General features: G+C 38.0%; 1 protein-coding gene across 1 annotated transcript in view; it reads left to right on the top strand.

The window, feature by feature from the left end:
* LOC107043995 (uncharacterized protein KIAA1522) overlaps positions 1-24048 on the top strand; it is a 159201-nt gene that overhangs the window by 74099 nt on the left and 61054 nt on the right. Inside the window, exons 2-5 of the mRNA XM_015265728.2 lie at positions 2326-2561; positions 6636-6862; positions 6939-7240; positions 8491-8768. Coding sequence (XP_015121214.1) covers positions 2326-2561; positions 6636-6862; positions 6939-7240; positions 8491-8768 — 1043 coding nt within the window. The remainder of the gene's footprint in view (positions 1-2325; positions 2562-6635; positions 6863-6938; positions 7241-8490; positions 8769-24048) is intronic.

Raw genomic sequence — 24048 nt, 5'->3', positions numbered from 1 at the left:
AAAAAATCTCTGTAGCTCGAGAATTTATTACACTGGACTGTAGTCCAGTACATTTCAATTTTCAAGCATTTGAGGGGCAAACGAACAATAAACAATAATTTTATTTGCATTAATTCTTCGTTTTTCAACGATCTCCATTGTATGATGAATCTTACTGTAATATTCCGCGAAAATCCATTGGTACTGGATTTGAGTACTATTACTACTTGTCTCAAGTATTTTTTCTACTTTTGAGAAGTACAGCTCGGTACTCAGTACAAGTACTTTCAGTACTGATGATGAGTACAGTTGGTACTTGTCACCAGTGCTAATTGTACTTGGAGCATAAAACTTGTATTCAGTCGATTTTCGACTTGGACCAAGTAAAAAAATTAGCTTTTCTCCAGAAACGCCTCGGTACTGAATACAAGTAGTTTTCCTACTTGTCAGCAGTAATCTTTTTTTAGAGTGTAATTATCAGCGAGTGCACTACCAGAAAAAAATTGAAACTCGGTGAATAGTCGATTAATAACTTTCCAAAATCATGAACTCCAATTTTTACACACACTGGGAGAAAAAATTAGCGCTGCCGAACAACTATATCTTCCACGAGGATATTTGACGGAGTGGAAGAAATTTACTTGAGGGAAATTAACTAACTTGATGGAAGGAAATTTAATATCTTTCACAGAAATTAAATTTTCGTCGTGATCATCAGGAATATCTCTAGAAGAATTCGAACTGTTGGCAGGAAAAAATATAATCTATTGTACGACAATCATTTGATCTGAGAGAACTCCACAGGTTTATACCATAGAAAAAAAATATTGACGAGGAAAGAATATTTTTTTCCCAAAAAAAATTGTCCCCTCGAAATTATCTAGTTTTCCCAATAACACATTTATCGGCAAGAAAATTGTAGTTTCCTCTTGAAATTATCTTTTGTTCCATGGAAATTATAAATGTTTATTGGACAAAAATATACACTACTCAATAACATTCACTTGATAAAACCGGAGCCTCATATAATTCTCTGTAGAACGAATGTATTCACCCGAAAGACATATAAATGTCTCACGAGAGCAATTACTACTACGAAAATTATCATGTTTTGGTGGGAAATTTCTTTTTTGTCCTCAAGTTAATTGATTCAACACGACAAAAGATCTCTTCGGGGAAACATATTTGAATGAATTTTTAATTAATTCAAAATTCCGAAGAACCTTTACCGGAATTTTCACGATTTCTACTAATTGTCAGGAAACAATTGAAATACAATTCACCGTTCTGATAGATTTGTCCCTGAGATTCTGAATTTGCAATGAGGAAATTCCTTGAACTTTTAGTGGAACTAAAATGTGATGAAAATTTCCAAAAAATGTACGGGAAATTTCAGCCGAAAAATTCTCACTGGCTGAAAAACTATCGTCGGATTGTACTCGGCAGTTGTCGAATTAACAAAGATTGAAGACGAATAGATTTTCTATAATTTTTTATCGATGATACGAAGCTGGAAATACCTTTTTTCTGGGTGTTTGGGGAATGTCTTCCTTATCTGAGTTTATGACGAGGAGCATTCGTGTTATTTCGGTCTGAAAGTGACCTCTGAGTCACGTGGAATATAGAGGAATTTATTATTGATAAATTAAAAAAATAAAGACTTGAAACTTTATTTTTCTTCACAGAAATTGATTATCTCACGATTTTTAAGAATAATCCCACTATTGAGGTTTATTTATAAACCGAATTTGTCAATCAAATTGCGTCAGAAAAATTTGGAGAAAATCAGGAATACTCAGCGTCAATCACATTACATTTTCCACCGAATTATTATTTTCTTTAAACATTCATTGTTGATAAATAAGTAATTGAAATCGTTTAAACTTTCGGAAACAATTTTATTGACGAATGAAATTGATTGCTGGTAAAATTCTAAATATAAATAAATTTGTGACGATTCCGAACGAATAATTTTTATGGCGGGCAGTTCATTATTTATAAATTATTTACAGGAACTGCTTATCACTTTCAAAAATCGCAATTTTGAATTATTTCATCGATTTTCCTCCAAAATAAACTTTCTAATTTTTTTCAGATTTTTAAAACGTTTTTCAACGGTTCAGTATCAAGATTCCAATGCAGACCTGCAAATTTTGAATAATAAAATCATTGTAAAATGTCCGAAAACTTAGGGTTAAATGAAAGCTCCGATGTTCCACTACAAAAGTAGAAAAGTATTTTATTAAAGAAAAAAATAGCCAAAGTGCATGGATATTCTTAAATAGTTTAAGGAGAAAGTTAATGAATGAAGTCTAACGATTATGTTGTTATTTTCCGATGTTCCAGGTGAGGTATCCAGTGAGAGTGTATCAGCAGGCACAGTACCACGAAGAGGTGAGCGCGTTGAAGCTGCTGAACTAGGCAGACACACGGAAAATTTGGACGAGACAACCCTGGCCGCGAACACAGCGATTGACGCCAGGGGCGGGAGCCCTCAGGGCGCACACTTGTCCGGTGCTGTGACACCGAGGCCACCCAGAGGTAGAAGGCGTCAGAATCAAAACGGCCTCGACACAACTCAGGTTTGTTTGAAATGACAAAATTCACAGGCCCAGAATTTTTCCTGTTTCTCCCATAACAATGTTCACACTCCGTTATTTGTATTGAGAACGCCAATACCAAAGTACTTGAATAGTTGAATTAGGTTTTATTTGCCAGACTGATTTATAGAGTACAGACACGTACGTTATTCTCAAGACAGAGAAGATGTGGATAATAAGGATATTAGGATATATCATTGGTTGAATTCAATTGGAAAACTAAAAAAAATAATCACTGATTATCACATAATACTGTAGAACACGTGCAAACGTTGCCCAAGGTTGAGATCGAGATTGGCTGCTCGTGCAACTCCCGAACATGACCGACGTCGGGCGGACACGTACGAGGATATGAAGAATGGGAAAAATTCTGGAGCAGTACTAGAAAAATTCAGCCCAATAAAATTTCATTAGTTTCCAAGATTCAACAATGGGCCCCCAACAATTATCCCCGGAATCAACGACAAAATTCACAGGGCCAGAATTTTTCCTGTTTCTCCCATAACAATGTTCACACTCCGTTATTTGTATTGAGAACGCCAATACCAAAGTACTTGAATAGTTGAATTAGGTTTTATTTGCCAGACTGATTTATAGAGTACAGACACGTACGTTATTCTCAAGACAGAGAAGATGTGGATAATAAGGATATTAGGATATATCATTGGTTGAATTCAATTGGAAAACTAAAAAAAATAATCACTGATTATCACATAATACTGTAGAACACGTGCAAACGTTGCCCAACGTTGAGATCGAGATTGACTGCTCGTGCAACTCCCGAACATGACCGACGTCCGGCGGACACGTACGAGGATATGAAGAATGGGAAAAATTCTGGAGCAGCACTAGAAAAATTCAGCCCAATAAAATTTCATTAGTTTCCAAGATTCAACAATGGGCCCCCAACAATTATCCCCGGAATCAACGACAAAATTCACAGGGCCAGAATTTTTCCTGTTTCTCCCATAACAATGTTCACACTCCGTTATTTGTATTGAGAACGCCAATACCAAAGTACTTGAATAGTTGAATTAGGTTTTATTTGCCAGACTGATTTATAGAGTACAGACACGTACGTTATTCTCAAGACAGAGAAGATGTGGATAATAAGGATATTAGGATATATCATTGGTTGAATTCAATTGGAAAACTAAAAACAATAATCACTGATTATCACATAATACTGTAGAACACGTGCAAACATTGCCCAAGGTTGAGATCGAGATTGCCTCTCGTGCAACTGCCGAACATGACCGACGTCCGGCGGACACGTACGAGGATATGAAGAATGGGAAAAATTCTGGAGCAGCACTAGAAAAATTCAGCCCAATAAAATTTCATTAGTTTCCAAGATTCAACAATGGGCCCCCAACAATTATCCCCGGAATCAACGACAAAATTCACAGGGCCAGAATTTTTCCTGTTTCTCCCATAACAATGTTCACACTCCGTTATTTGTATTGAGAACGCCAATACCAAAGTACTTGAATAGTTGAATTAGGTTTTATTTGCCAGACTGATTTATAGAGTACAGACACGTACGTTATTCTCAAGACAGAGAAGATGTGGATAATAAGGATATTAGGATATATCATTGGTTGAATTCAATTGGAAAACTAAAAAAAATAATCACTGATTATCACATAATACTGTAGAACACGTGCAAACATTGCCCAAGGTTGAGATCGAGATTGGCTGCTCGTGCAACTCCCGAACATGACCGACGTCCGGCGGACACGTACGAGGATATGAAGAATGGGAAAAATTCTGGAGCAGTACTAGAAAAATTCAGCCCAATAAAATTTCATTAGTTTCCAAGATTCAACAATGGGCCCCCAACAATTATCCCCGGAATCAACGACAAAATTCACAGGCCCAGTTTTTTTCGTGTTTCTCCCATAACAACACTCACACTTCGTTGTTTATATTGAGAACGCCAATACCAAAGTACTTGAATAGTTGAATTAGGTTTTATTTGCCAGACTGATTTATAGAGTACAGACACGTACGTTATTATCAAGACAGAGCAGATGTGGATAATAAGGATACGCGAGTCCTTAACTTGTCGCTTCCGATACGTTGCATATAAAACAACGTCTTAAAAACAGGGTAAAAACCGTTTCAAGTGTACTCAGCGGGAATAGGTATACTCACGTATCGCCGACTAGCCCCACCGGCCTGTGGTGTGTCAGGAAGAATTCTCTCCGAGGCGAGAAAGAGATTTACCGCTTGGCGTCACTCGGACGTTCGCGAGAATGAAGGGGGGGAAAATAAAGCGCAGAAGTAACAAAACAAGTGGAGGACGACTTTTGTTAAAACAGAGTTAAATAAAATGAGATGGGACTATGCCTCCTGCCTTTCTCAGTGTCACGCTGGGGCTTCACGGTGTGTCCGGGCGAGTCAGCTCCTTACGCCACGCGCGTTGCCTTCATTACCATATCTTAGATGCAATCTGGATGGGATTAATGTGAATCCAGACGTTTTTTCGCATGCTAATGCCTTTTTAAAGTGAGGGGTTTACAACGTAAAAACAATCTCTTAGGGACTTTGGATGCACTGGGCAAAATTTTTGGCTGAAATTTTAACTACAAGCGCATGTAAATGATGCTGTTTGGTCAACAGCAGACTTTTAGAATTTGAAACGATGGGTTTAGCCTTAGCTCTCTTATTTAGTCAACTTTGCTCATCGTGATTTCGATTACTTACATTTATTTGACATCATAGATCTCGAATTAATGTAATCATTCAAAGCCAACTACTGTCATGTCGTCTGATATTTGAAATCATAAGAATCAAGGCTGCGGAGAAAGAATATCAAATTAGTTTTTACTGTAGGTCTATAGTAATTCTTAATATGAGAAGATTACGACGTGCTGGATGAAAAAATACGGCTGATAAAATTAAAATACGATGGACTCTCTTGGAAAAATTACTGGTGAACATAGTAGAAATTGAGAGTAGGTATAGTAGAAAATGGTAGTGTAAAATTTAAATTTTCAATTGACACGAGTAAAATTTAGGAGGATAAACATGAATTTTTGCTTCGTCTGTTGAAAAAATTCTCTCCACCTTTCAAAATGAATATTCGCGGAAGAGGACGAGGGAGAGGGGGATTTTTAGAATAACCGAAGTGAAAAACCATGTTTAATCTTCTTTATCATCCTTGAAAATTATTATCAATAATTTTGCTCCACGTATATTCATTCTAAAAATGAGGAGGGGGAGAGGAAGGATTGAATTTTTTACAATTATAGAATCCGCCACCCGGGCCATTGCGTGGTCGACGGAGGGAGGAGGTTCCAAGAATTGAAAACAATCGACGCTCTCGTCGTCCGCTGGAGTTTTTACTAGTCAACATAGTAATTTCTGCTATTTCCTCGAGTAAAATGTAGGAGACGCGAGAGTATAAACTAAAATTTTAAATCGTAAGAAAAAATTACAATTTAACATTGTAAAAATTCATATGATTTGAGTAATTCCTCGTCGTTCAATAGTAAAAACTGGCAAAAAAATGAAGCGTTTTTAACAATTTGAACCCTAGTTTGGTCACCATAGGAGGCAAACGCCGCAGAAGGTCGATTTTTTTTTCTTACCATTGACTGGCTGAGCCGAAAAATCCTAAAAAATTGGAATGCGTCAATTCAAATGTCTAGAAAATTATAATATTTTTAAAAATTATTTATATCCACAATTCCTAAAGAAAAAAAATTATTTCTAACAGACGAGTAATTTTTTCCCATGTTAAATGAAATTTCCCGTTGTGCGACGTTGCCGAAGCCTCGCTAAACGCGCCCGGGCAGTATAGAGTGAATTCGGCAACGCTCGGGCCTAAATAACACGGCGGCGATTCCCTGCGGAGGTGACCAAAGTCGCAAGTTCTCATATGGTGACCAAACTAGGGTTAAAAATTACCATGTTTAATCATAAAACATGATCCCCATAGTAATTCTTTTTGGTATATTCTCTCCATGTGTAATCACGCGGAATCGATTTTATTTCGAAGTAGCCTCTTACCCTCTGACTCTTTATCGATAAACGACGTTTTACTTGCAGGTGAAGACGGAACGACTCACGCCCGATAATAATTCAACGTCATCGAGAAGCGTGACGCCGTCCTCGTCAAGTCATCCCGGTACGCCACCAAATGCCGCTGCACTTGGTGGACCCGACGGCCCACCAGCGCCCCATCATCTCAAGCACATGGAGCAGATGATGGGCAGAAATTACAGTGACTTCATGAGAAGTCTAGCCGCCAAGTACAACAACGCAAACCCCAACGAGTGTGTATTAAATAATAAACTCTGAAATGTTTTCAAATGGCCACGACCACCACTCATTGTCTTTTTCTTTCGTCAGTTACTTCAGCTCGAGGGGCAACGGCTATCCACCGGGTCTCGATCCGAGATTTCCAGCGTTTAAGACTGCTGCGACGCCCTTTGTGGGACTGATGGCACCTCTTGGGACACCACAACCACCGACAATACCTACGACATCACCATTATCTGGCAAGGATTCCAAGGAACCGAAGCAGGACACACTTTTTGGTAATCCTGTGTTCCCACCGATGCTGGATATGTCTTCTACTCAGGCATTACTACATATGGTTAGGACTGCGAATGCTGCGCAAAATGCAGCTGAACTCGAGACTTATTTAAAAGGTACGTTGAGTAAAACATAAACTTTCCCAAAGAACATTTTTTGCAGAGAATAGAGGAGGATTTAAGTCCACTTGGCTCTTAGCTGAGTTCACGAGAAATATCTCCGAAACTAATGAAAATAGAAAAATTTTTGTAATTACCTTTTTTGTAGATCTTCATCCGCTCTCCGGAAAATGTTATGACAAGGATTTAGCTATCTGCCTTAGATTCAGAGATATTCACTGGGAACTGACCAATAGTCAAAATTGACTTGAACCACTTCTCACTTCGCGTTAAATGGCGATGTTAACATCATTGTGGGAAGTGATACTTCAGTTGAAATTGAAGTTTAGACTTGTCTCAAGCAGGGGGACGGTAGAAATCACTATCGTATGGGGCATATTCAAATGCCGGCGATCTTCGCGAGAAATCGTGAAATCCGTACTTCGCGATAAATCGGAAAGTTCACGCTTCGCGACAAATCGCGACGTTCACACTTCGCATTAAATCGTGATGTCAACATTTCGCGTTAAATCGCGATGTCAACATTTCGCGTTAAATCGCGATGTTAACATTTCGCGTTAAATCGCGATGTTCACACTTCGCGTTAAATCGCGGTGTCAACTTTTCGCGTTAAATCGCGATGTTAACATTTCGCGTTAAATTGCGATGTTCACACTTCGCGTTAAATCGCGGTGTGTCCCGAAGGCTTGGCGCAGTGGGTAAGTTCGTTGCCTCACATGCGAAAGGTTCCGAGTTCAAATCTCGGCCGGGTAGAATGGTGCGATCTACCCATTTTAAAGTCTTGATCATCATCGTAGTATACCCTAATCGGGTCGAAGCGATGTAAAATAATGATTAAAAAAAAAATCGCGGTTTGAACATTTCGCGTTAAATTGCGATGTTAAAATTTCGCGTTAAGTCACGATGTTAACACCATTCTGGAAAGTGCTCCTTGCCTTGAAATTGATTGTTTTTTTTTTTAATGATCGCGGGATTGTTTCCAAATGTATAAATGCCCTCACCATCTACTCCGCCAGTCAAACTTGATTGAATTTATTGAATTAGAGGGTCAAGCTGATTGCTGTTAGAAAATGTTTGCTGAAACTTTTCGCGGTCCATGCAAAACTTCACAAATGGTTGTTGAATGAAACTGAAATTTTTTTTCTGTATTCTAATTAATCGGTTGTTAAATTTCACCAACAAGTTGTTGAAGTCACCCCAAATAATTTCGTCCATGTAAATCAACCAACTGTGATTGACATCCGTAGGTGCGAATAAGAGAGACACAGGTGTGACAAGTCCCCTGGACCTCTCGTCTCCGGGTGGTTTTGCCCCCCGCAAGAGACAAAGACCAGAAACACGACGATCGGGAAGCGTGTCGCCCAAGCCAAAAGCAGCACCTCGGCCAAGTACACCTCCACCAGTCAGATGTCCCTCACTCTGCGGTCACATGCCCTGCGGTGATGGCCAAGCCGTCAATCGTTGGACCATCGAGGACGTCGTTAACTACGTGTCCTCGATCGATATTTGCGCCGAATATGCACAGGTAAGAGATCCCGTTCAGCTTTTTGTTGGCACTTCATTCTCATTCATTTCGTGGTCTCCTTTGAGCGTAACGATTTGTCTTATTTTCACTCACCTGCGTTTCTCTTGGCAATTGACTTTTTTCTTTCATTCGTCAGCAGTGCGGGGAAACGAGCGTCATTACAGCACCGTGCTGTGAATTTGAATCGCGTTGAATAGATTCTTTTCGCGTTTTGTTCCCATATTGATGCATTCTTTATTGAAGATATTCGAGAATGACATCTGGCGACAATTCAGAACCCTTAATTTGAGATTTGGCGGTTTTGAGATTCATTTTATTGTTGGGATGTCACTAAACAACATGTTGAGGGTTTAATGGGTCACCAGTGGCGCTCGCATGCACTTCTCCGTGGCTAAATATGAGAATGCGCGCGCATGTAATAGGTTAGACCAGTTACAAACCTTTCGATGATACTTCTATTGAAATAGGAAAGAGATATTGGTTTCCCTGAAAACAAATTGTATACATCCCCTCGAGTTAATGTGATGCGATGAATTGGTCATTACCGAGATAAGTGTCGGGTGCTATTGTTGTATTGCGTCGCTCAGCTCCAGGTTAAATAATTGAACAACATCTCTCTTGATGACAATTCATCGAATTCAAGGTATTAATTGAAACTGAATTAAAGTGATGAATTAAATATATTCTATTACAACAACTAGAGGTGTAATAGTGCGTGATGTTATATCCTAAGAGATTTCACGACTATTTCAGTCATTATTACTATATAAATTGGTTCTTGTCGCGTGGAGGACGACGGAGGTTTGTTTTCATCAAGAAAATAGTCATTGTATTTTAGGGTGTCGGTGTTGTTCAGGTTCTTCTCGTTGGGAGCCGCAGCACCGCCACGTCCCGACGTGACTCCTGGGTTGAAAGCTAAGAGCGGTTGCGTTCATGATTTTAAGAAAATTTCGATTTTTCGTTGATGGAGATTTTCAGCTCATTTTGACTCCACCTATCATTCCGGTCAGTTCTATCCGAAATGAACTCGAAGAAAGTTCCATTCAATTCGTATTTTCAACTTTAATGATTCTCCCAGTGGCCTTAAGTAGTCGACCCCAACACCCTTCCACGTATCAAAACTTTCTACCACCTTCCTTCTTCCCCCTTGCGTCCCCCTTTCGCCTTCATCCCGGAGGTGAAATTCACGCGGACGTGCTAGACTTCCTCAGCCTCATGATACAGTTTTTCTTTTTTCACCTGTTTATATGGCAATAACGGGCGCGGATCTAATGGTCTGGTATTTTCGCTGAGAAAGCTCCGCCATTCATGAAAAATTGCTGTCAAATTTATTTTAATAAGTTGAGATTACTCCAGATGATAAATAAATTCCTCCCATTTCTCAAATGCAAGAATCAATCAATCGAATGGGAATATTCTCCTCGCGCTTTCTTATTATTCCCCGTTGTAAATTCGTCGGAAAAAACAGCCTCAGCAATTTGACAGTTGACAGGGCCCTGAAAACGCACCAGACTAGAGACATCCGGTTTTTTACGGATCGTAAAGTTCCTCGTATATCTCGCACGCGCGTGTCTTTATTCATGAATATTCAAAATAGGGAGAGGAGGTTGCCGTAACTAATGAGCAAGCTATGCGCCTTGATCATCGCCTCAATTTTCACGCGGATGTCTCAATTTTTTTTTAGACCCGATAAAGCAGTCGTCCTGCCTCATCATAAAATTAGCACTCATTAGGCCTCATTAGATCCTCTTAAATCGCGCGAAATCGTCAACTTTTGGAGACAAATTATGCTTACCAGATCTTAATCTTCTGTCAGAATGAGACCAAAAGAATTGATGGCGAAAAAAATGTGCCTTGAAAAATCGTCGCTTAGGTTTCTTTACACTTATCATTCATGATTAATCAATTCCAAATGATTTTTATTCCAAAACATTATTTATCCGGATTTTTTAACAATTAAAAATTTTCATGAGAGATTTGACAACCACGCATTTTTGTTCGACATAGTTGGTATTCTTGTGTCCCGATAAAATCCTATACTCAACGTTGCCATATTCAGCCATCAGTTTACTCTAACGTAACTAAAATCCGAAACTATGCCATACATTTTCAATAATTACAAATAATCCCTGAGATGACATGAAATTGTGGGGATATGTTTCTGAAATATATACGGTTCTACTCGTGAAGCGTTTGGATTTTTATTCCATTGTCGATTATTTTTTTGTGATTTTTGAAAAAGTGGTGCCATAAGACTCTGTGTTAATGACACATTTTTCATATTTTCTCCTCAACAATCTACGTGGTTCAGCGTTTTGGGACTTCGGGAGGATATTTGTAATCACTCAAAGAATATATTCTCAAAATTTCAGCTCTGTAGTCCATTTCCTTCTACTCCCACACTGAGAGAAAAATATGATTCTTCTGACTATATTCCATCACCATCGAACTATAGTCAAAAAGTCCTCAACAATTTCTCATGGGTTACGGTAACTATGGCCGGAGGAGTGATTATTACAATAGAATGTAGTCATTGCTACTATTTTATAGCTCTACTCACGATAGATTTGTCGTGGTTACTTTTGAACTTTGGTTAGTTTAACTGCATTTTGATTTGCAAAAATTACGCTCGTGAAGTTACTATAATGTTATGTACCACATACACCAAAAAATCGAATCGTTCACCAAAACTGCCTCAACTATTTTCTTATTGTAAATCGAACTTCAGATTTTTCTCTCAGTGCATATACTTACTGCGGAAGTTCCTTACACTCTTTCCACTCCGCAAATCTAAAAATTCTCGCAATATCCGTCGCATATTCTCCAACCACTCCAAGCGATCGTATCACCTCAATCCTTTAACAAAACCCTTTGCCCTGATCCCCCCAGATTCAATCAGAACATCATCTTACAATTGTTTCAATCTCCACCGGGCATTGTATTCAAATGCACATCGCATTGAAACAAATCGATCTATGTCACTCGTACAAAGGAACCAAATGAAGAATTGAGGATTGAACGGAGCTTTTGGTGCACCCGCTAACGACTCCCGACAATAGTAAGCCGATAAGCTGTCTTCATTAAGCGAAATCCTCGTGCCACTATACGTTATATGCCCAGGAAGAGACCACCAAAGACGCGCTGCAATTGGATCATGGATTGCTCCGGAGGATTCATGCGGTATGAGGGGGGAGGGGTTATGCAAGCGAAGGTAAAAGTAATAGCAAATGTATCCCTCTTGGCATGTATATATTCTCCCCGTGCACAATTCAGTCTTGACGAGTGTGTAGGTGTAACTTATGGTAACAAGGGGGTACTCTGGGTCCGAGTTGGCGTACGGTACAGGGTACACGCTCTCTGTACCCCCTTTCGGATATGTTAGACATCAAACCGGAGTCATGAATTTAGATCTTTTGATCTAATGGAGATATTGTTGAGGATGGAGATGGAAATATTTTGATGTTGAGGGGAGAATTAAGGGAATTTCGGTGAGGATTCGATAACTTTGTCGATAATTATTGACAATTTTGGTTGATTTCGTTGATGAAATCTTTATTACATTTTTGGAAATTGAATATTCTACTTTTTCTTGTGAGATAATTTTGAATTCAGTAGCGAAGCGGTAAAACTATTCACGTCGACTTAGATCTCATCTGAGTTTTTGAGGAATATCTCCAAATCTAAGAGAGATAGCGAAATTTTTGGAATGACCTTTTTTGTAGAAGAAATTGAGTGCTATAGAAAAGGTTATGTCTAAAATTTTGCTGTCTTCCTTAGATTCTGAGATATTCTTTGAAAACTGGCGAATAATCAAAATCGACTGGAACCGTTTTACGATTTGCTAATGAATTTAGATTATGACGCGTGTTAAATGAAATTGCCGCGTTACGCGACGTTGTCGGAAACTCGCTACACGCGCCCGGACAGTGTAGAGTGAACTCGGCAATGCTGGCGCCTAAATAACGCGGCGGCGTCTGCCCGCGGAGATGTTCAAAGCCGCAGGGTCGCATATGGTGACCACAGTGTTAGAAAAAAATCGAAATTTCATGGGCAGTTGATCAGAAATGTTCAGAACAGTGATATTGAATGCAATTTCAGGTATATTTGAAGAAAATATCACCCAAAGAATTAGTTCTTATTTATTTCCTCCAATTTATTAATTTCCTCGAAAAAAATCCTCAAATCAGGCATATGATATTCCGGAATCCGTCATATTTTATCCGCAATAATATTCCGGATTCCGGTACATATAATTTTTAAATGGATTCTCAGTCGATATTGGAATAAATTCATTCTCTGGATGATAGTGTACGTCAAATTAGTGACTCGAAGAGAAGAGGAAAAAGGAAGGGAAAGGAAAAGAATAAAGTGACACAATTATACTGTGACAAAGTGCAAGTTTGGGGCCTCCCAAACCTCCACCTCGTGTAGTGACTCGGAGCAGTCCTCAGAGTGAGGAGCTCAATGGCCTCCCAGCAACTTCAAACTGTTCAGGAGGTTGCTGGTGGCAATAATAATTCAAAAATCCCAAAAGAATGTCTCAAAATACGACCAATTGCCCCTTGAAACCCGCTAATAATTCGCAAAACCCTCAATTGCCAGTCGACAGGACGAATCTGCGGAGAAAGAACGTATGAAAATACTTCCCTGAGTGCTCCTCGTGATTATTGCCCGATTTCACTTAAATTCGGACGGCGCGTCGTCAGTACATGCCATCTCTTATAGACGCAACGTACAATATTTCAATACGAGAAAGTCCCCGGAATATTATTCCGGAATTGAGGATAAAATATTCCAGATTCCGGAATATTATTCTGGAATCGAGAATTAAATATTTCGGATACCGAAATATTATTCCGGAATTGAGGATGGAGTATCCCGATTATTCCTTAAAAATTCCCGAGAAATCGCAACCCCTCACAATCGATCACTCACCGGATAATTCCCACCAAATTCACTCGCCCAGCCGTTCCCTCTCGCTTCACCAACGCAGCAAACCAGAGACTTTCTAACGATACACTTGCCCCGCATCTACGACCCCGCGTTACGACCTCACCTGACGAATCGCGTGTTAACGCGTAACGCGTTCAGAATCACCCAGAATGATTGATAAATCATTAATCCGTGGTAATGCGCCGTAACAAGGAAATTCGTTGTTCAACTGCTCTTATGTATTTCATTCCAATGATTACGGCTGGCGTATTTCGAAAGCATGATCCTCCGGGGGGGGGAGGTATTGCAGACAAAATTGATTTCCACTCATCACACGTGAGGCACATCAGCACGGCTGAACCAGCTGACCCCCCTCGACCCGACGCGATTACATCAATCACTCTTTCCAATTAATTATTCCTCTGTTTCGTCATTACGTCATCATGAATAATTCCTGATAATCGCATTCTCACATATCTCGTGGCTGAAATAAAAATAGTATAGGAGAGGTAATCAATTAGTTTGATCTCAGCTGCGTGCGTGCGACGGTCTTCGTGAATTTAAAGTAAAGAAAATCAACATCTCCCGTTGAAAGGCAGCGAGAACAAGTCAACGATTGAACTCAGTCGTACTTGCAGCATGCGAAATGCGAAGCTAGAAAGTTTACTGTTTCTTTATCGATCCTCAAGAATGCAACTGAAGATTCAGAGTTTGTGGGTATGATAGTATTGAATTGAAATGCACTCTGGAGAATACGCTGTTGAAATTTTTTTTCAAAATTTTCCGTTTGGAATCCCGAAAAAGTTTAGCATGGTTAACAAACAAAAGAGAATTGAATACCATTCTATGAAACATGAATAAACGAATCATAATTGTCGAAATTATTTAGGTCAGAGGAAAATAGAATAATTCTACTTTCTTAATATTGCGTTTACTAAGGTTTTCTTCGAACAAAGTTGATTAGAATTAATAGCTAGAATTATGAGATTATCTCACATTTTTGACGTTAAGGATAGGAGAATCTGAATGCAATATAGTGAAAATGATGATCGATTTTTTCACTTTGAACAAATAATATTAATATCCAAATAAAAAATTTCTGATATGAATAAAAAAAAGCTGTGACTCAATATTCCAAATGAAGTTTTGATTTTTAATTTGGTGGTGAAAACACGATCACAATATTCTAAGGACGGAATTATATTGATGAGATGAACAACAGATTAATTGAATTACCGTGTGAACTAACTAAAAATTGGTAACAGCGTGCACTGATAGAGCGGATTAATTATTGTTAACGAATGGATTTTGATTGGAGGTTAGGGTCTATTCGGTCCCACCAAATGTTCATTCGCTAATAGTTAACGAATGTACATTTGAGGAGCCTTGTTTGATTTGACTTTCCCCATTCAAGTGAACCATTCGTTAACTATTAACGAATATTCATTTGGTCATATTCAACTCTACCATTCATTAATAGTTAACGAATCTCGTTTGGAATAAATGAATCATTCTATCAGTGTGGGCACGCACTTTTACCAGAGTATCAACAAACATTGAATTCCAGAAATTCACACTCTAAAGTGTGTTCTAGAAGGAATTGAATTGTAATTATGATTAAAATCTTATTCAGTGAGCGTAGGAATTAGAACATGAGCAAATCATTTATTGTAATATGAAAATTTAACAGCTGATAAATTGGGACATATGATTCTCATCGGTCGTATTGATTTTTGCAATGAGAATGATTATAAACAATTAATTGAAAAATCGGATATCAAATCTGATTTCGTGATTTCGTCATAACTTATCGCAATCAGGGATCGGCAAAACCACCACTTCAGTAATATTAAAAGAAATTCACCTTAAATCAATCAAAATTCACCAATTTTCATCGAAAATTGGAAATAATTTCAATTCTCGATTATAATTGAACAATTAATTACGGAAGAGCAGTTTAAATCGCTGAGTTTTTGACGAATATCTCCGAATCTAAGAGAGATAGCGACATTTTTGTAAAAAACTTTTTCATAGCTCTCAATTCGCTCTATAAAAAAGGTTTTCACAAATATTTTTCCATCTCCCTTAGATTTCGAGAAATTCATCAAAAACTGACGAATAGTTAAAATTGACTTGAACCGTTTTACCGCTTCGCTACTGAATTTCAATCCGAATGACCAAAAGAAATGATTGCGACCGAATTTCAATTAGATTATTCGCTCCACAATTTCCATAATAATTTTTTTTTTATATCTAACACACAATATCCATTCGTATAGTAAAATTTTCCGAGAGTTTCTAGACAATGTTCCTCCAACATTTTTCTCGTCGCAAGATCTTTCAACTGAAAGCAAGAAACTTTTCTTCTTTGTGTGCACAAAATATCTTTCCCCAGCAGGCCAATATTCCTTGTTGACCCAAGAGCATCTAACCATCCAGTATAAATCACCCTCATTCAATGTCGATCGGCGCACCACTCGTGCCTCTTGATCCCCGACTTGGCGTTGCGTCTGCGAATATCATACACGTGGAGAATCTGGATGAGTTTGTCGGTTGGAGGGGGCGAGGGGGCTCCGGACGGTGAAGAAAGGGGGGATAAAAAACGGAGGATTGTGAGGAACTCTCGACCCTCCGCTCGACATCACGCTCGATCGAGAACGTGAGTCCGTCGTATCCGAGCCATCGCTCACGTTCACCGGGTTTCTATATGTACGCGCCTCCGTTCCAGTGGTTTCTCATATTCTATGTACTATCTTCTAAATTCCCTCTCTTTTATGGACCCCATGGAAATGCCGAGATACCGGGAGGTGATTTTATTCTACGTGAATCTTGTTGGCGGAATTGTATACAATATATTATTCGCAGTTTCGAATGGGAAAAAACATTTTGAATTGATTGGAAATACTAAGGAATCGCTTTTTGAGCTGTTTTTCCCGGAGAATTGAATTGAAAAATGAATTTTTAGTGAGAGAAAATGTGAGAATAACGGTCACAAGGGTCAGATTACAGGTAACGAGGGTCACAAGGGTCAGATTAAGGGTCGTAAGCATCACAAGTGTAAGGGTCATGAGGGTCAGATTAATACTCCAAATAAACGTCACAAGGGTCAGATTAAGGATCACAAGGTCAGACTATCTCTCTATAATATAAAAGGGGGTCAAAAACCAAGGGTCAGAAAGTAAAGGTCATTAAGGTCTGAATAAAGGTCACAAGGGTATTATGAGAATCAGATTAAGGATCCAAATAAGCGTCTCAAGGGTCAGAATAAGGGCTATGAGGGTCAGAATAAAGGTCACGAGGGTCCGATTCAGATTCGCAAGGTCCGAATATCTCTCTATAATATAAAAGGGGGTCAAAACCGAGGGTCAGAAAGTAAAGGTCACCAAGGTCTAAATAAGGGTCACGAGGGTTATTATGAGAATCACATTAAAGATCCAAATAAGCATCTCAAGGGTCAGAATAAGGGTCATCAGGGTTAGAATAAAGGTCACGAGGGTCAGATTAAGGGTCACAAGGTCAGAATATCTCTCTATAATATAAAGGAGGGTCAAAACCAAGGGTCAGAAAGTAAAGGTCACCAGGGTCTGAATAAGGGTCACGAGGGTTATTATAAGAATCAGATTAAGGATCCAAATGAGCGTCACAAGGGTCAGAATAAGGGCCATGGGGGTTAGAATAAAAGTCACGAGAGTCAGATTGAGGGTCACAAGGGTCAGAATATCTCTTTATATTATAAAAATCCAAATCGACTTCTGGTGACGAAAATATGGTACTCGAAATTAAGGGTTGAAATCAGGGTAACAAGGATTATTATAAGAATCAGGTTAAGGATCCAAATAAGCGTCACAAGGGCCATGAGGGTCAGAATAAAGGTCACGAGGATCAGATTAAGGGTCACAAGGGTCGGAATGTCTCTCTACATTATAAAAATCCAAATCGACTTCTGGTGATGACAATACGGCACTCGAAATTAAGGGTCGCAAGGGTCATAATAAGGGTCATGGGGGTCAACATAAGGGCTATATGGGGTTGGCGAGCGGAGCGAGCAGGAAGCGAAGCTCCCTAGTATAATTTATAACCCCGAACTGCGAGCAAATGTTTTTAATTAAAAAATTCAAGAAAATTGCGGAGAGAAATCAACGCAATTTCAAATTTCATGTTATTCACAGCTCCAAACGGCAAATAACACTAGAAAATGATTGAAAATACCAGAGAATCACTTTCCGCGACATTTTTCCCTGCAAATTAAATTTCCCCGGCTGCTCAATGAAGACACTTCCAATCTCCACCGGTAATTTTCACATATAATTTTATCACCGACGTTTTACTCCTCCTGTAAATTCTCGAATTTCAGTCTTATTAACATCATCCGAAGCCTCGACACTCCGGTTATTCCTCCTTGATACTTATTCAGGTGTACATAAACCGAATATGTATTTCCTAATCTCGAAATCTTCAAATCTGAGCGCATAATCATAAAACAGTTGCAATAAACTTGCACCGTGGAACGAAATAAATATTCGTTATCGCGAAAAAAAGGCGCGTTAATTGTTTCACTGGCGAGTGTGCACACCTGTGTATGTAAACTATGAATATTTCATTATGCTGCATGAATTTCCCCACGTGAATGTGCACTCCTGCCTCCATTCAACTGTTGAAAAAACAATTTCATTGACATTTTTTTCACCGTCACTTTTTTTTCATCTGCAAAGTAACTTTTAGTGATTTGTTCGAGTGTTGCCAAACGAGTTTGAGATTCCAATCCTACGGGATAATTTAGCAAATAGTGGAGGTGCGACTCGATCAGAATTCACGATCGGTATTCCGGTGCAAAATGCAAATCAAAGGCACGCGTGACTCCCTTTGGGAAACGATTTACTTTTTATTTGGATTTAGTTTTTATTTGGATTGACTTTTTGTGGAACTAGATAATCACGGTTATAAGGTGCAACGTGGGTGTCTCCATCACCCGGAGGATATCGGCGGATGCTATCGGCAGATTCTTCGGGCTTCTTGGGATACCCAGGGGCAGATCGTTAGGCTATAACTAATTGTGGGGCTGGTTGTGGGTCAATAGTTAATTGCCAGGGGTGGACGACACATGGGGTCTCGCGGCCTCTTCGCCGCTTGGTGAGACTGTTTGGGGGCCTTATCCCGGGATCTTGGGGCTGGATCGGGGAGAATGGGTTCGAGAAAACGGTGAAGGAGAGGGGGAATCAATCCAACTGGGATTGTCTTGTTGGGAGAAAAAGATTTGTTGAAATTTAGGAGCTAGTGGCTGAAAAAACGAATTACTAACTGAATTTTGAGGATTTTTTCCAACAACTGGTTGATGAATTTCAACTACCAGTTCAGCAATTTCTTAAACTTTGGGATTATTTTGGGAGGAGAGAATTATTTGTTGGAATTTGGAAACTAGTGGCTAAAAAAACGAATTAATAACTGAATTTGGAGGATTTTTTCCAACAACTGATTGATGAATTCCAACAAGCAGTTCAGCAATCCCTTAAACTTGGAGATTGTTTTGTGAGGAGAGAATTATTTGTTGGAATTTAGGAACTAGTGGCTGAAAAAACGAATTAATAACTGAATTTTGAGGATTTTTTCCAACAACTGGTTGATGAATTTCAACTACCAGTTCAGCAATTTCTTAAACTTTGAGATTATTTTGTGAGGAGAGAATTATTTGTTGAAATTTAGGAACTAGTGGCTGAAAAAACGAATTAATAACTGAATTTTAAGGATTTTTTTCAACAACTAATTGATGAATTCCAACAAGCAGTTCAGCAATCCCTTAAACTTGGAGATTGTTTTGTGAGGAGAGAATTATTTTTTGGAATTGAGGAACTAGTGGCTGAAAAAACGAATTAATAACTGAATTTTGACGATTTTTTTCAACAACTGGTTGATAAATTTCAACTCCCAGTTCAGCAATTTCTTAAACTTTGGGATTATTTCGTGAGGAGAGAATTATTTGTTGGAATTTGGAACTACTGGCTGAAAAAACGAATTAACAACTGAATTTCGTCGATTTTTTTCAACAACTGATTGATGAATTTCAACAACCAGTTCAGCAATTTTTTAAACTTTCGGATTATTTTGTGAGGAGAAAATTATTTGTTGAAATTCAGTAATTGTTTGTTGGAATTTGGGAAATAGTGGTTGAAAGAATGAATTAACAACTGAATTTCGCAGATTTCGGGGAAAGATTTGGGATTTTTTCAACAACTGGTTGATAAATTTCAACAATCAGTTCAGGAATCCCTCGAAATTTGAGATTATCTTATAAGGAGAGAATTATTTGTTGAAATTTAAGAACTGTTTGTTGGAATTTAGGAACTGGTGGTTGAAAAAATTAATTAACAACGGAATTTCGCCAATTTTGGTGAGAGATTTGGGATTTTTTCAACAATTGGTTGATGAATTTTAACAACCAGCTCAGCAATTCCTCGAACTTTTGGATTATCTTGCAAGGAGAAAATTATTTGTTGAAATTCAACGAATGGTTGTTAAAATTCAATAACTAGGTGTTGAATTTCACCAGATATTTTTCTTCGTCTGGGGGTGCTCAAATTCTTCGAGAATTTCTGTGTTAAATTACTTTTGTCACGGAATTATCTTAATTAAAAAATTATTTCTGTCAAGGAATTATTTTCTTGGTAGAAGAATTTATTGTTTAGGAGTGTAAAAATAATTATTACAACTATGTTGAGCTACAGGATGATTATGCTTCATTACCCTTTTTGGCCCTTATGAACGAACTCAATTGACAATTATTAACATTTACAATTATTCCAAATTATTTTACGTAAGAAAATGTCAAATTTGAAAAACTGAAAAATTAATTTTTAATGAATGGTGTTCATTAAAAGAATAAATGAATAAATAAATTCTTCTCCCAAGAAAATGACTCCTTGGTAAAAGTAATTTTCCTTTTTCAATGCAATTATCAAAGCTGTAGGCGTCACTTGCATTACTTGAAGTGATGAGACAAATCATTGTCGACAATCTCCCATCGGTCCATGAATTAAATCTAAACATGTCACCTCGTAAACTGAAATATTCATTCGGAAGAAATTCCTCAACGGTTGGAATTAAGAGAAAGCCTAGCATTCACTTTAATCACCAGATAATGCCGAAAAAATACAATTTTATGCGTCGTATATCACCGGTTCCCTATAAAATCAAGCATAAACTACAATAAGAATGTTGGAAATGCGATAATGTTCTCACACCGGGAGAAATTCCCGTGAAAAAGTTGGGATAGGAATTGATCTCAATCTCTCATAATTAATACCCGATGTGTCATCATAAAGTGGTTAATTTCATCATTTCTGTGGGAATAATTCAGGATGATTTACACTGGATCAATTAATTAACAGACGCGCGAGGTTCTATCGGGGCACACGATCTTCACTCTGGGATCTATTCCAATGAGAGTAGCAAGATCAACGATGCTCACTGCACATGCCGTGAGCAGAACAGAATATTTACTTGTGAGGAATTAATAGATTTGATGAGAGAAATTTGAGATTTTTCTTTAATATGAAAATTTTTCATGAACTAGCGCGATTTCATGTTGATGTCCTTTCTCCTGATCGATTCAATATTACTTTTCTCAATTAATTGTTTGTAATCATTTTCATTGCAAAAGGCAATACGAACGATGAGAATCATGTCTCAATTCATCAGCTGTTAAATTTTCATATTACAATAAATGAATTGCATTCAGATTCTCCTGTCCTTAACGTAAAAAATGTGAGATAATCTCATAATTCTAGCTATTAATTCTAATTAACTTTGTTCGAAGAAAACCTTAGTGAACGCAATATTAAGAAAGTAGAATTATTCTATTTTCCCCTGACCTCAATGATTTGGACAATTATGATTCGTTTATTCATGTTTCATAGAATGGTATTCAAGTCTCTTTTGTTTGTTCGGCAAGCTTCATGAATTGTTTTTAGAAAGGACGTTTGTAGAAAAATACACATCAACATTATCTCGTTATCACTCCATTCCCATGATGAAACGGCACGCGTTGGATTCCCCCCAAGAGATAATACCCGGATAATGTGTCCATGCATGGAACCAACATCACTCCAAGCACATGTATTCGAGGCTCCTCGTCACCTATGCCTTTACCACTGATTAATGCAGCCCTCGTGATCCTCCCCCGGGCTCTCGTTGCATATAGACCTGTGACAGATCTGGGTTGCTCTTCTCTCCTATCCGTACCAGCCGTCTTCAGTTGCATCATCGACTCTTGCTAACCGATTTCTCACGAATTCGTACCCCAAATGCATCGCTCTGAGAGCCAGCGCATTTTTCAGAATCCACTTTCTCCGGTCGTATGGTCTATTAAATTCACTTCCGGTTGTTATTAGATTTGCGAGACGTTGTGGTCTGTTGAATAAAACAGTGGAATAGTCGGAAGAGATGGCAATCGTCAATGAACTAATTCAGACCTTTGTGATCTCCTGGAGGAAATCAGGAAATATATAAAAATTTTATTCATTCCGGAATTTTCGTTGAAAACTTGCACAACTGTACGTGAATTAGTCCACATTTTTTATTATTGCTAAAGAAATCGTGGCTCGTGCACTTTGACTACAGATAATACCGCATTTATTATCAAAATATTATAGTTAAAATAGATTTAAGACCTAAGATCCAGTATTAGGAAAAAATAATACAAAAACTGTTTAGCTTTTTTAAAAAAAAGTGAATTTTATCATAAAGAAGAATTTAATGAAAATAAGATATTATAGTGATTCGATTAAAGTTTCACAATATGTAATTAAATAATTACATTCCTCAGTTTTTCGCGCAAATTGAATTTCAAATTTACTGCAATTATAATCGCATTTATTAAACAAAATATAATTACACCAAATTGAATTAACAAAAACAAAGTATCTGAAATTTCATGGTTTTTTTTTTCATAAATCTCATTCAGTGGCACTGGCTTGAAAATTCTAGACGACATTTACCGGAATTCTCTGGTTGTCTATTTGTCTTCAGTCTTCGGTTCGAAAAATCGAACCGAAATTTACGGTTCACTTTCATTTATCCACGAAATTCTGAATTTTCGATGACGAAATTCCTTTGAAATTTCAGTGGTAATTAAATTCGATAAATTCTCCAGAAAGTGAACCGGAAATTTCAGACAAAAATTTTCAACAGTGCACGGATAAAAAAATTTAATAGAAAAACCTAGCGAATTTGTTACAAAATTCTATTGGATTTCTATTGAACTTTCTATTAGTTTTTGGCCGATTCTCTTGAAATGTTTAATTGAAAATGTCCAATAGAAAAAATCAATAGAATTCGATTTTTCTATATAACTTATTCAATTGAGATATTTTCTATCGAATTTCTTCGTTTCCAATTTTCCAAGTTTTTTTGTTTTATTTTCTTGATGAGAAAAAAAGAAAAATAGAATGAAAAAAACTTGGAAACTTTGTGCCGAGGGAATTTTATAGAAAATGTCTGAAAAGAATAAGTTACATTAAAAAATTGAATTCTATCAACTTTTTTATTGAGTATTTTAGTAGCGACCCGATAAAACGATTTAAGTTAACTTAGCTCTCATCTGACTTTTTGACTAATATCTCCGAATCTAAGAGAGATAACAAAATTTATGTAATGACCTTTTTTATAGAGCAAGTTGAATGCTATAGAAAAGGTTATGTCAAAAATGTCACCATCTCCCTTAGATTCTGAGATATTCATTGAAAACTGGCAAATAGTCAAAATCAACTTGAACAGTTTTACCGCTTCGCTATTAATTTTCTGTTGAACATTTCAATAGAATTGGCCAAAAACTAACAGAAAGTTCAACAAAATTATCTGACGAATTCGCGATCACCTCCAAGATCGTCTCCAGTATCAAATAAAGTCAACCCACCGACTCCATACCTTTATCAACAAATAACCCCGATACAACTCCAGATAAACCCGCCCTCTCCCCGTTCCAACAAGCCAACTCCGAGTATATGTCGTGTACAAGTGATATTATCTATTGGCGTGGCCTCTCCGTATACATTTTCATATGAAAATCGTGGTGGGACAATACCCCGCGCAGTTAAGGCGAAGCCGCGAGGCGCGAGGGGAGTGAGAGATAACCTGGCATAATAGAAATGGCGAAATGCCCGAGAATGGCTGAGGAGTCTCGATCATGGAATGTTGCAAAATTTTCAATCCCAAATGGTTCCATAGCATAGGGTCACTGGGTGGGTCTTCGTCATGACTCGATATTTTATTCCCAACAGGTTGAATTACGTCTCGGTGAGTTGACTCAATACTCGAATGTGTTCATCTCGTCTGATTTCTATCTTGCGGCGGCGCT

Source organism: Diachasma alloeum, unplaced genomic scaffold (assembly GCF_001412515.2).
Source record: "Diachasma alloeum isolate Michigan unplaced genomic scaffold, Dall2.0 Dall_scaffold_00180, whole genome shotgun sequence".
In the NCBI taxonomy this organism is placed as follows: domain Eukaryota; kingdom Metazoa; phylum Arthropoda; class Insecta; order Hymenoptera; family Braconidae; genus Diachasma; species Diachasma alloeum.
The sequence above is the reverse complement of the archived record's forward strand: the minus strand, read 5'-3'. Positions and strand labels throughout refer to the sequence as shown.